This window comes from Aotus nancymaae, unplaced genomic scaffold, assembly GCF_030222135.1.
Source record: "Aotus nancymaae isolate 86718 unplaced genomic scaffold, 86718_ANA_hifiasm-v0.15.2.pri h1tg000041l, whole genome shotgun sequence".
In the NCBI taxonomy this organism is placed as follows: domain Eukaryota; kingdom Metazoa; phylum Chordata; class Mammalia; order Primates; family Aotidae; genus Aotus; species Aotus nancymaae.
In genome coordinates this window covers 20,237,570-20,251,947 of record NW_026988455.1, presented here as the reverse complement: position 1 = coordinate 20,251,947, position 14,378 = coordinate 20,237,570, and the positions used below count along the sequence as shown (strand labels likewise).

Genomic DNA, 14,378 nt, shown 5'->3' with positions numbered 1-14,378 from the left:
GTGGCAGTGAGCCATGATCATGCTACTGTACTCTAGCCTGGGCCACAGAGTGAGACCTTGTCTCCGAAAAAAATGAAAACCTAATAAAATATGTTAGGACTTGTATACCAAAAACTACAAAAAGTGATGAAAAAAATCAGGCAAAATCTAAGTAAGTAAAGAGACGTGTTTATGTATTGGAAGATTCAATACAGTAAAAATGTCTCTACTATCCTGCTGTGGTTTGAGTGTCCCCTCCAAAACTCAGGTTGAAATGTCATTGCCATTGTGACAGCATTATGAATTAATTACTTCACTAGAGTTCTGGGAATTCTTACCCAGTCAAGTGGTATGATCTTAACATAAACCTGTACTTGTCAGAGTCCTTTCCATTGCATCTCCTCAAAGATGAAACACTTCAGATTCATAGTTGCTTACAATAACTTTCAGGAAAGTATCAGAGTAAAACAATAATCTGTGGATGACAAGATTTTAAGTGGCCATGGTTAAATATCTGATGAGAGTTCATTATAATAATGTTGCAATTCACAAGGAAGTTGAGTTATTTCTGTGGTGTACAGCATTTTAAGGTAACTAGAATTGTGACAGATGACATTAGACCTATCAGATTTCGAGGAATTTAACACAGTTTCTGGAACACATTAATAGTAATACATCTGTACAAATATAACTCAAAGAAGGTTAAGCATCATTTCTTATTTGACAGTGCTTCCCATGCAGATCTAACATAGTCAAATAAGTGTAACTTATTTATTGTTTCTCTTCATGATGAAAGAAAATTGTTTTGAGATATTTCAGGGGCCCTCTGGAAGCTCCCAAAGTTAGCTCGAGGACAGAAGACTTAAATTTAGAGTTTGGTTTTGGGAAGTTAGTAAAAAATATCAAAGACTTTTGATATTAAGACTCATTATTTTGATAACTTATAAATTCATTAAATTCATTTTCCAAGATTCCTCTTCCACAAACCTACTACAGCTTTCTTACATACATTCTGTTTTGGATTAAATTCTTCCTTCCTCTTATTGTGAAACAAGTCATTCTGCTTTAGGACAAAAATTAATCTTTTTCTCTTAATGAACACATCCTTCATACATAATAGGTTCACCTTACCAAAACCGTATCTTTTCCTCACATATAGAGTCATTTCTCTTTCTCTAGTTTGAGCTGTCACATCAGCATTCTATAGATTGGCAAATCTATGAATCAAATTAGTAGAAACATATGCTTCCTAATAGTATAATTTATGTTCGGCTATTAATTCTTCAGTATTTTCTCTTATTTGGATAATATCTACATATCCAATGAATAGTCATCTAAATTAGCAAAACCCCAAGGATGTAAATTACCAATGGGGAGTTATTTTTGAGTACACATAACACAAAACAAAGCTAGCTGTCAAGTGATTTCTCTGTTAGCCACTTTTACAGCATGTGTATGTTCAGCAGTCTTTACAAAAACAAGAATCCTAAAAAGATAAATAGATGAAGTTTTTTATTTTATTGCTGTGCTCAGTAAACATAAAGTAATGGATACTGCCGTCCATGTGCACATTTGTTCTTAAACATCTAGTGGAGGTAACAAACTTACTTGATAGTAAACCTTGGTAGGATTTAAAAGTTGTATATCTACATTATATATTCTTACCCAAGTCACATGAACTTGAAAATCATTTCTGTTAGTTTCTATATTGCTGAGAGAATACTTAATTTATGTTAAGTGCTTATTTTTCTTTAAACCAATTAAATGGAAATATTTCATGAATTAATTTTTGACAGTACCATCTGGAAGTAGAAAAATAACACATACATGTGACTACACGCACAGGCATATACAAACACACAGACAAGCAGACTTCATAGCTTTCATTCAAAAACTGTATCCACATACCAGGTACTATAATATAAAACACACTAGTATTTTTGGAAAAGTCTTAAGATTTTTCATTTCAACATTAAACAAAGAGTTTTAAAGCCTTGACACAAAAGCACTGACCATAAAAGGGAAGTGATATGTGGAACTAAATGAAAATTTAGGTTTTGCTCTGAACATCCTGTAAAAGGATGAAAAACAGGCTACAGACTGGGAGAAAATCTTGATAAACAATATATTTGACAAAGGACATATCTAGAATATATAAAGATCTCTTAAATCTCAACACCGAAAAAAGATCAAGTTAGAAAATAGGGTAGAGATATGAACAGACATTTACCAAAGGGAATATATAAATGATAGAAATGTACATGACAATATTTAATGTCATTAGCCATTAGGAAAATTCAAATTGAAATCACATTGCAGTCTTACTAGACACCTCAGAATGACTAAAATTAAAAGTAGTGAGAGCACCAAATGCTGCCTCTCATACATTGCTGGTGGGAATATAGAACAGTGTGGCCAATCTGGAAGATAGTTTGGCATTGTCAGGAAACTATGTGCTTTCTAAATGACTCAACAGTTGCGCTGTTTATCCCAGAGAACTGAAAACTTATGCTCACTGCCACATGAATGTATATAGTACTTGTATTCATATTAGCCCCAAAATGTAGACAACCCAGATGTTCTTCAGCAGATAAATGGTTAAACAAACTGGTACAGCCATATCATAGCCCATAACACAGTAATAATAAAAAGGAACGACTATCAATTAGCACAGCAACTTACTTTAATCTGTAGAAATTGGTGCCAGCTGAGGTCAGAAGTTTGAGATCAGCCTGGCCAACAATGGTGAAACCCTATCTCTATTGAAAAAATGCAAAAATTAGCCAGGTGTGTTGGTGGGTGTCTGTAATCCCAGCTACTTGGGAGGCTGAGACACAAGAATCGCTTGAATCACGGAGGCAGAGGTTGCAGTGAGCCGAGATCGAGCTACCACACTCCAGCCTGGGTGACAGAGCTAAACTCCATCTCAAAAAGAAAAAAAATTGATGCCAATTGAAAAAAGTCCCAAAACATTCCATACTTTATGATTGCATTTATGTAACATTTTTTTTTTTTTTTTTTTTTTTTTTTTTTTTTTTGAGACAGAGTTGCGCTCTTGTTACCCAGGCTAGAGTGCAATGGCGCGATCTCGGCTCACCGCAACCTCCGCCTCCTGGGTTCAGACAATTCTCCTGCCTCAGCCTCTTGAGTAGCTGGGATTACAGGCACGCGCCACCATGCCCAGCTAATTTTTGTATTTTTAGTAGAGACAGGGTTTCACCATGTTGACCAGGATGGTCTCGATCTCTTGACCTCGTGGTCCACCCGCCTCGGCCTCCCAAAGTGCTGGGATTATAGGCGTGAGCCACCGCACCCCGCCCATAACGTGTTTTAAATGATAAAATTATAGAAATGGAGACTGTTATTTGCCAGGGGTTAAGGAGGGAATGGGCCTGGAAGGGAATTGGGCGTGGATATTAAAAGGCAACACAAGGCTGGGCGCGGTGGCTCAAGCCTGTAATCCCAGCACTTTGGGAGGCTGAGGCGGGTGGATCACAAGATCAAGAGATCGAGACCATCCTGGTCAACATGGTGAAACCCTGTCTCTACTAAAAATACAAAAAATTAGCTGGGCATGGTGGCACGTGCCTGTAATCCCAGCTACTAGGGAGGCTGAGGCAGGAGAATTGCCTGAACCCAGGAGGCGGAGGTTGCGGTGAGCCGAGATCGCGCCATTGCACTCCAGCCTGGATAACAAGAGCGAAACTCCATCTCAAAAAAAATAAATAAATAAAAATAAAAGGCAACACAAGGATTCTTGTGGCTGCGGAACTGCTCTGTATCTTAATGATGGTGATGGGTACAGGATTTTATACGATTGATAAAATTGCATAGAACTAAACATACCCACATGTACACATGCCCCAATGAGTAAAAGTAAAACTGAGGTGATCTGAATAGGATTGGTGGATTGCATCAATGTCAGTATGCTGTTTGTGTTATATACTGTAGTTTTGTAAAATGTCACCATTGGGGGAAACTGGGCAAAGGGCCCCATGGTATCTCTCTACATGCATTTGGCTCTACAATTAACTCAAAATGTCCAAACATATTAATAAAGTTAATATCTGTACATGAATCTAAGGTGCAGAATAAATCGACATCAGGGGCCAGATAGTATTTTTAACCAACCTGAGCCATGGGGATTTACAATGGGCACAAAATGAAAAATGAGAATCATAAATACAAAGATTTGTACCTAGAAAAAGACAAGAACAGATTGCCTGGTCAAGTTCTATGCCTGGACCATATCGACCAAGGATTGCCAAAACACATACCAAGTGTGCAGATAGATACAGATATATAGATATAGATATATATAGTATATATTTGGGGGAAAAGGAAAAAAATTAGGGCATTAACCCCTTTGTGTCCTTTTTCCTCCTAATCTAACATTGTCTTTTTAGTTTTACTTGTCTGATGTGTTATTGTTGTGACTTTTTAGGTGGAGTATTGCTTCTGGAAAATCCAAAAGGTGATAATAGGTTGGACCTTTTAAAACTGAAGAGTGTTGTCAGTAGCGTTTTTGGTGTGAAAAATGCAGACCTGGCTGTCTTCCATAATGAAACAGGTATGTGGAAAGTGAGAGGAGCCTGTGTTTTGACTTGAGGTGAGGGTCTTAATTTGCTTTCAGTTGTACTATATACCTTTTGCATTTTTCCTAATCTTGAGTCAGGGCCCAGCTCTTCAGCAGTGCCTGCCTGCAGTATCTGTTCATGCCTCCTCACAGTGTGATGTGACTGAAAAGCCTGGACTTAATAGCTCTAATCCTCCCCTCTCACCTGTTTACCAGCTGGTGGACTTCAGGCTTCAGAGTCCTCCCTGGTGAGGTTGTTTTTGTTTTTGAGACAGGATGTCACTCTGTCACCCATGCTGCAGGACAGCAATGCAATCATAGCTCACTGCAGCCTCAACCTCCTGGGCTCAAGTAATCCTCCTGCCTTGACCTCCCAAGTAACTTAGACTACCAGCATCCACCACCATGCATGGCTAATTTTATTTAATATTTTTTTTAGAGAGACCAAGTCACACTATATTGCCAAGTCTGGTCTTGAACCCAGGGCCTTAAGCAGTCTCCCTGCTTTGGCATCCCAAAGTGCTAAGATTCCAGGTGCGAGCCACCATGCCCAACTGTGAGTTTTAACTTTATTAAACATAATGCCTGGATCTCACTAAAATCCAGAATCTTTGGATTCTCAATAAAGCAAACCTGAAAAATATTTTAACGAAATATAGATGTATAGGGGAGGGACAGCGGGGTGTGGGGAGTTGGGGAGAGATAGCATGGGGAGAAATGCCAGATATAGGTGATGGGGAGAAAGGCAGCAAATCACACTGCCACGTGTGCACCTATGCCACAATCTTGCATGTTCTTCACATATACCCCAAACCTAAAATGCAATAAAAAAGAAAAGAAAAAGAAACAAAGGAGAAAAAACACCAAAAAAAAAAAAAATTATAGGTGCATTTTCCCACTGTTACATATTGAATTGTGACCTCTGACAAAAAAGATATGTTGTAACCCCTTGTACCTCTGAATGTGGCCTTTGAAAATAGGATTATTGCAGATATAATTCGTTAGGGTGAGGTCATATTGGAGTAGCGTGGGCCCTAATCTAGGATGACTGTTGTCCTTATAAGAAGGTGGCCATGTGAAGACATAGAGACACACAGAGAAAATGTCCTGTGGTGACAAAGGCAGAGATTGGAGTTATACACAGCTACAAGCCAAGAAACAGCAAAGATTGTCAGGAGCCTCCAGAAGCTAGAAAGAGGCAAAAAAAGATTTGCCTACAGGTTTCTGAGGGAGCACATCTGACCACACTTTGATTTCAGACTTCTGACCTCCAGAACTCTGAGATAGTAAATTTCTTTTATTTTTATTCCCTGGTTCCTCCCACCCCCCCACACCCCCTGTTTGTGGGACTTTATTATGATAGCCTCAGAAAATTAATACTCACTTTACAAATCTGAATGCTTATTTTCAGAAACTTTTTTTGAGACAGAGTCTCTCTCTGTTGCCCAGGCCGGAGTGCAGTGATGCGATCTCGGCTCACTGCAACCTCCTCCTCCCAGGTTCAAGTGATTCTCCTGCCTCAGCCTCCCAAGTAGCTGGGGTACAGACATGCCTGGCTAATTTTGTATTTTTAGTAGAGTCGAGGTTTCTCCATATTGGTCAGGCTGGTCTCGAACTCCTGACCTCAGGTGATCCACCCACCTTGGCCTCCCAACGTGTTGGGATTACAGGTGTGAGCCATCACACCTGGCCCAGAAACTTTTAAATAACTTAAAAGAAGAAATGCAAATGGCCACCTAAGGAACAACTGGTGCTTCTGAATGGTAATCAGGAACTTGCAAGATAGTACCACAGTGAGGTACTATTAACTGCCACCAGATTGGCAAAAACTAGAAGAATCTGACAGAATTGCATGTTGTCAGGGATATTACATAATAGGAACTCTCATTGACTGCTGGCTTATGAATTCTTGGAGTCGCTGGAAAACTGTTTGCTATTGTATCCATTAAAGTTGGGCTAGGAGACGCAAAAGCAACGTGGGAGAAACTGAGTAAAGCTCTACAAAAAGAGAGCAAGTCGGAAGTCTGAGAACAATCTCAAACCGGGTTCCACCAAGGTGGTGGGTAAGTCAACAGAAAGCTAGATCTCTGCCTAAAGTCACTGTAGGATAAAAAGTAGAGAAAAGCAAAAACAGGCTGGAGTGCACATCTGTCTAACCGCATCTGACACTGACAGGCAGGTGTCTTACAGAAGAAACTGCTGGTACACTTTGCTAGAGAGTTGCACACATTTCTGGCCTGGAAGCTGGAAGTCTAAGTAGAGGCAGGAACGTGGGCTGTGCACTGTCCCGTTTAACCCAACAAGTTGGCAGATCCACGGCAACCTGAGAAAGCAGTGCCAGGCCCCCTATTAGCATGTGAGCATAATGGCTATTAATAAACTTCTGCCTTCTAAATCCTATACAGATTTCTCTGTGATTAAGCTGTTACTCAGAACCAGGCCAGACAGAGAACCTGGGAAGTAGTTATAGCTTAGCTGCATTGACACAGGATGAAACCACCATCGTTCACCCCATTGTGATCTTGATATCTATACATAGCTCTTTAAACCGTATTTAGCTTCCAAATAAAGACCCTAGTACATTAAAAATCATGCTTTTAACTCTTGTACAACTTCAAAGATGCCAGCTTTGTTACCCAAAACAAGATAGAAAGTTACCTTATCCTTCTTTGGGTGATGTTGATTTTTCTTCTAGCTGAGTCATACCTCCTCCCTTTTCTGTTCTTTAACTTTACTGAGATATAAGGTTAACCTGTTAAAATATTTTGTTATATGGTAAGGAAGTAAGAGAGTGGAAAAATGAGAATTGACTAATATATATTAATACATAATGCCACACTTCTTTGCTAAAAAATGAGTTCTCTGGTTAGAAGCAATGCTAGGCTGGGGCATTTGCTCAAGGAACAAATTGAGCAAATAAGATATTCTCTGTGTTCATGGATGGTGGGTTTGGGTTATGGGTGACAGTGGCAAATTCTTTTCCAAAGACAGTGTGTGTTCCAGTAAGACCAAAGCACTGCCTTTTCCCATGATGCAAATGGTCAAGTGCAACCAAGCTGCCATCAGAGGTCTGGCTCCTCTTTCCTGGCAGTAACACTATATTGAGAGCTCAGTAATGGTTCCTGCTGTTGGTAAGTGGAATATGCAGTAGCAGCTGTATCAAAATCAGCCTTGGGGAGTGGAAGTAATGTTGCTGAGCCCATGGTTATTCTTCCTCCCAACCTGGTGGCCCCTTTGTTCATCAGTCCACTGGACAAGTGCAGAAGTGGCTAGCAACTGAATAGGTCATGTCCACCGATTTTTTTTTTTTTTTTTTTTTTTTTTTTTTTTTTTTTTTGAGACAGGGTCTCACTCTGTCACTCAAGCTGGAGTACAGTGGCTCAATCATAGCCCAGTGTAACCTCAAACTTCTGGGCTCAATCAGTCCTCCTGCCTCAGCCTCCAAAGTAGCCAGGACTACAGATACATGCCACCATGCCTGGCTAATTCTTTTCTTTTTTTTTTTCAGATGGAGTTTCGCTCTTGTTACCCAGGCTGGAGTGCAATGGCGCGATCTCGGCTAACCACAACCTCTGCCTCCTGGGTTCAAGCAATTCTCCTGCCTCAGCCTTCCGAGTAGCTAGGACTACAGGCGTGCGCCACCATGCCCAGCTAATTTTTGTATTTTTAGTAGAGACAGGGTTTCACCTTGTTGACCAGGATGGTCTCGATCTCTTGACCTCGTGATCCACCCGCCTCGGCCTCCCAAAGTGCTGGGATTATAGGCGTGAGCCACCGCGCCCAGGCATTGTTTTCTTTTTTATAGAGAGGACGTCTTGCTGTGTTGCCCAGGCTGGTCTCAATCTCCTGGCCTCAAGCAATTCTCCCCTTTCTGCCTCCCAGAGTGCTGGGATTAAAGGTGTGAGCCACTGTGCCCAGCCCCACTCATTTTTAGACGCTCATTCATAGTCTGCCCATTTGTAGAGATCTGTCCACCTACCTCTTGCCCTAACTTCCATGTCACCGGTTTTCTAATTCTGTTCTTTGAGCCCCTGGCTGTTCTCGTTTAGTCCAGCTATTGGCCAGTGTCCACGAATCAGTGTAGATCTACTCCTAGCTATTTCTCCTTCTGAGCAAAATGACCAGCCAGCTGCACTGAATGAAGTTGTTCCCATTGGGAGGATTTCCACCCACCACTATTCTTCAGGGCTACCCACAGTCAGAACAGGGCCGTAAGACTGTAATTGTCTGCTTCAGATGGCACAGCGTGTTGTACAGTAAAGCCCTACACAGCAAGCCCTAAAATGTTGTTCTTTCTCTGTCAGCCAGTCCTGGAAGACTTCCTATAAGGCCACACCTGTGGTTGAGAGAAGAGACCACGTGGGCCTAGGCTGAGCATGAGCATCTAGCCACTGGTGGAACAAGTTCCTCATTCCTTGAGCAAATGCCCCAGCCTAGTCTCATACCTGCCATTTCCGCTTAGTAGTTGGAGTCTGTCCTATATCACAGCCATTATCAGTCATCTGCCTGTGCCTGCATCCCCAAGCAACGTGTAGTGTTCTCTAAACAAGATTATACTGCGTGTGTTCTGTGCATCTTGCTTGTTTCCACATCTGTTCCTAAGTCAAATAACATCTGACTGTAATTATCATTTTTTAATATAAGCTTTCCATGGTGAAGCTTGAGATTCTGATAGAGGAGGAAATTTTAAGAGGAGCTGTTTTATAAAGAGAAAATACTAAGATAGAAAAAACAATTTGCCCTTTATTTCAGATTATGAATATTATGATGTTTATTCTGCAACATTAAGATTTCCTACCATTATGTGTCATTAAAGGCTGGTTTTATAGAAAAGGCAATATCTTTTGATAAACAGAAATTAAGTGGAAAGCATTGTTGTAAAAGGATACATGATAGTTTAATAGTTAAATAGGAAAAATTAAATGACTTCAGTTTTGAACTGTCATTAACCCTGAAAGAATTGTTGTTGTTGTTATTTTTTAGAAATACAAAACCAAACCGACTTACTGAGTCTTAGTGGAAAAACACTTTGTGTGACTGCAGGATCGGCTCCCTCTCTGATCAACAGTTCTGGCACTCTTCTTTGTCAGTATATCAACCTACAGCTCCTGAATGCAGAGCCACAAGGTATGTGCCTCCTCACAGCAGGCAGAGTATGGGGTGCTGGGCATTAAGGTTCTGTATATATGTGTACGTTTCTAGTCGGCTTCAAAGTATTGCTTTAAAGTGTGGGCTCCCACGCTGCTTTAGGGAGCACCCACAGGCTTTTCTTTTGGTGTGTTTACGTAGAGACCCTCAACCATCTGGCATGGTTAGGAAATGAAAAAATTGGTTAGGCAAAAATTACAACTAAATTGTTTAAGTGCCAAAACATTTTAATTTCTAATTTTACTTTCTTTCTGGGGGAAAATGTTCTGAAAACTTGTGTGCCTCCATGCCTGAGTCAACAGACCAGATTTTAGCGATTTTTTTCCTGACAGTTTAGGATCCTCATTGTGCACGTTTGCACTGAAGTCTTCGGATTCTTCACTTGACTGTGTACTAAGTATCTGTTCCCCAAGCTTCTGGGCTTTTATATAAGGTTTTTTTTTTTTTTTTCCCCTTCCTCTTCACCTCTATGAAATCTTCATGGCTGTTTCTGCAAGGACTGCATCTCCCGCGGTCACGCTCATGCTTCTGGATCCACTGCTGGTCTCAGCACTGCCTGTTAGAGCTGTCCACAGTGGCTGCCTGTGTTGGAGATAGAGGGTGAACTCGAGATTTAATCCAATTTGTTCTTTCTTCCATAGAGTGTTTAATGGGGACGGTGGGTACTCTCCTGCTTGAAAACCCATTTGGGCAGAATGGACTCACCTACCAAGGCCTTCTATATGAAGCAGCCAAGGTGTTTGGCCTTCGGAGCAGGAAGCTAAAGCTATTTCTGAATGAGACCCAAACGCAAGGTAAGGGGATTATGGACCATAAGTTTTTTATTTTTGTTGAAAGTAGATTTTGATGCCATTAACCATTTGTAGCATACATGTGTAAGATAGTACTATTGTTACTCTTTTTTGTTATTCCTTCCCCAGAAATTTACCTTAATATAATTTTCTTTTTTTCTTTTTTTTTTTTTGAGACGGAATCTTGTTCTGTCTCCCAGGCTGGAGTGCAGTGGAACAGTCTCGGCTCACTGCAACCTCCCTGCCTCCTGAGTTCAAGTGATTCTCCTGCCACAGCCTCCTGAGTAGCTGGGAATACAGGCACTCACCACCACGCTCAGCTCATTTTTGTATTTTTAGTAGAGACAGGTTTCACCATGTTGCCCAGGCTGGTCTCGAACTCCTGACCTCAGGAGATCCACCCACCTTGGCCTCCCAAAGTGTTGGGATTACAGGCGTGAGGCACTGCACCCGGTCCATTGTATGCTTTCTTAGAGTTTCCATCTTTCTGTTTACATTGCCCATTTGCTCTGCTTGTTTTCTGTTTCTCTTGAAGCCCAGTTTTAAGAAGCATATATCTAGTTCCTTGGAGACACTGTAAACCCAGACCCACTTTAAACTCAATTATTTTGGACCATAGTTAAGAAAACTGTGACTGGCCAGACGCGGTGGCTCACACCTATAATCCCAGCACTTTGGGAGGCTGAGGTGGGACGATCACCTGAAGTTAGGAGACCAGCCTGGCCTATATGGTGAAACCCCATCTCTACTAAAATTAGCTGGGCATGGTGTTGGATGCCTATAATCCCAGCTACTTGGAAGGCTGAGGCAGGAGAATCGCTTGAACCTGGGAGGCGGAGGTTGCAGTGAGCTGAGATTGCACCACTGCTCTCCAGCCTGGGCGACAAGTGAAACTCTGTCTCAAAAAAAAGCTCTGACTTTCCCAGTCATACACAAAAGCCAGGAGTTGTAATGGAGACAGAATCTGTCTATCCCTACTCCAAAACAAAGCTAAGTGAGGTGATTCTTTCTGTATTGGTTTCTGTGACTGCTGCAACACATTTTCACAAATGGGGTGACTCAAGTCAACAGGTTTATTCTCTTACAGCTCTGGATGTCAGACATCTGAAATTAGGGTGTCAGCAAGGCTGCAGCCTCTCTGAAGGCTCTATAGGAGAATTCCTTGTTTACTTCCTCCAGCTGCTGGAGGTGCCCGGCATCCCTTGACTTGTGGCCGCATCACTTTAGTCTCTGTCTCTGTGATCACATTGCCTCCTCCACTGTCTGTTTCCTCTTTTTCCGTATAAAGTTACATTCACAGCTCCTGGGAATTTAGAACCTGGGCATATCTTTGGAAGGCCATTATTAACCCATTACATTATCTTCACTTTTTCGCTGTGGTGAAGGAACTTACTCAAATTAACCCTTTTGCTCCGGGTTTCTTATTTGAAGTTCGTTTCTTCAGCAGAGTTTTGTTGGACTTCCCAGGTTGTATAGACCAGAGGCTTTTCTTTCCCTGCTTTCATAGCTCTTTAGAGCCAAAAGCATTAAGCCACCAGACCCCATGGAGTCGTTATTTTTGGCCTCTATGGAATTCTCCCAATTTCTTTCTGTCCAGCTATTTTTTTTTTAATTTGGTTGCATATCATACTTTTAAATTTCCTGTCATATTAAACACTAAAGGTTTATTTCTGCATAGGTTTCTCCTTCCCTACCTGGCTTTATTTTTAGTGACTCTCCTTTGTCTTTTTCCCTCCCATCTAGTTTAGGGCCTCATCATCCATGAAAGTCACCAGTCTGCAGACTATACACTTCATGAACATTCCTGCCTCGATGTTGTTCCCCTGCTTAGAGCCCCCAATGCTCCCATTCTCTTACACTTCAGAATCTTCACTTCCACACAAGATCCTTCCTGTTCTGGGCCTTCCCTGTCTTTCTGATTCTGTCCCTGATTCTTTCACTCTGTCAAAGGCTTTTTTCACTCCCCTTCCAACACACTTGACTCTTTCATTGTGGTATGGTAGTAAAGATTATCTATAAATGTAGCTTCCTATTTTGATAAGCTTATATAAAACTTTAGCGACATTCTTAACTTTTTTCTTCTCCCTCAAATCCATTGGTCGCCAAGTTGTGCAGTGGAGCTGAAGATGACATTTATCTCTTGCTTGTTCTGTGCAAATAAATGCAGTGGCATGATTCAAGCTGGTCAGGGTAGAAACGTGTCTGTGTGAATTACGTATTTATAATACTACCTGCAGTTCACATAAGTAGTTTTAGCTATGGTGCCTTCCTGCATTCTCTTTATTCTGTGATGTTAGCTAGGCAAAAGTTTAGTAGGTGAGAGCTTTTTCTTTTTTGAGGCAGAGTTTCACTCTTCGTTGCCCAGGCTGTAGTGCAGTGGCAAGATCTCGGCTCACTGCAACCTCCACCTCCTGGGTTCAAGCAATTCTTCTGTCTCAGCCTCCCGAGTAACTGGGATTACAGGTGCCCGCCACCACGCCTAGCTAATTTTTTTACTTTTAGTAGAGATAGGGTTCCACCATGTTGGCCAGGCTGGTCTTGAACTCCTAACCTCAGGCAATTGGCCCGCCTCAGCCTCCCAGAGTGCTAGGATTACAGGTAGGCATGAGCCCTTGGCACCCCACTGAGAGCTTTTAAAGATTTAGTGATTTACCTAACATTATCGCATAGTCAGGACTTTTTCTAATTTAGTATCTTTCTAATCTATTATCTGTAGCTTCCTTTTCATTATGCTTTTTCTCTCAGAATTGTCTTTCATAAAGTATCAATAACTTAGTAAATTAGAAAAGCCACAAAATATTGACCATTTTAGAAACTCCTAGATGTGGCTGGGCACAGTGATTCATGCCTGTAATCCCAGCACTTTGGGAGGCCGAGGCAGGTGATCGCTTGAGGTCAGGAGTTCCTGACCAGCCTGGCCAACTTGGCAAAACCCCGTCTCTACTAAAAATACAAAAATTAGCCGAGCATGGTGGCAGGCACCTGTAATCCCAGCTACTCAGGAGACTGGGGCAGAAGAATCACTTGAACCCAGCAGGCAGAGGTTGCAGTGAGCCGAGATCATGCCATTATATTCCAGCCTGGGTGACAGAGCAAGGTTCTGTCTACCCACAAGAAAAAGAAACTTGTAGATGTCTTCTTGCATGCTCCACTAAACCCTAAACATTATCTCCAGGTCTTGTGATTATCTATTAAGGAAGTAGCTTTAAGAGTATTTTCACATCTAGGATTGCCTGCTAGGATAAGCGCTTTTTTTTTGAGACTGAGTTTCATTCTTGTTGCCCAGTGCAATCACATAATCTGAGGTCACCGTGACCTCCACCTCCTGGGTTCAATTCAAGCAATTCTCCTGCCTCAGCCTCCTGAGTACTGGTATTACAGGCACATACCACCATGCCCGGCTAATTTTGTATTTTTAGTAGAGATGGAGTTTCTTCATTTTGGTCAGGCTAGTCTTGAACTCTCAACCTCAGGTGGTCTGCCCGCCTCGGCCTCCCAAAGTGCTGGGATTATAGGTGTGAGCCACCGCTCCCTGCCTGATGAACTATTTGTAAAGAAAGTTCATCTGTTTAAATTCAGATCTGACAGGAAGCAAAATGTTCCACAGTAGACGGATCACTTTAATTTTTTTTCTTTTTGAGTTGTATATTCAATACATTTTAATCAATTACATTTGTGTTATACTTTTGGATGCTAAGAGTTTTCATCATTCATCATATTGAATCCTGTATTCTTTAACATGATCCTTTGTCTTTGGTAAATTCTTGCTTTCTCACATAACATGTCCTCGGCTTATTATGTACTCTTACTTCTCCGGACCTAGAAAATAGCTGTTCTTCTAATTATAGAGAATCATATTTTGAAACCACATGTCTGGGATACTG

General features: G+C 41.4%; 1 protein-coding gene across 2 annotated transcripts in view; it reads left to right on the top strand.

Annotated features, from left to right (window-relative positions):
- Positions 1 to 14,378, top strand: part of IARS1 (isoleucyl-tRNA synthetase 1) — a 75,560-nt gene that overhangs the window by 59,662 nt on the left and 1,520 nt on the right. For both annotated transcript variants that reach the window (XM_012472202.3, XM_012472201.3), the window contains exons 31-33: positions 4,424 to 4,549; positions 9,539 to 9,682; positions 10,345 to 10,497. In XM_012472202.3, the coding sequence (XP_012327625.3) occupies positions 4,424 to 4,549; positions 9,539 to 9,682; positions 10,345 to 10,497 (423 nt within the window). The remainder of the gene's footprint in view (positions 1 to 4,423; positions 4,550 to 9,538; positions 9,683 to 10,344; positions 10,498 to 14,378) is intronic.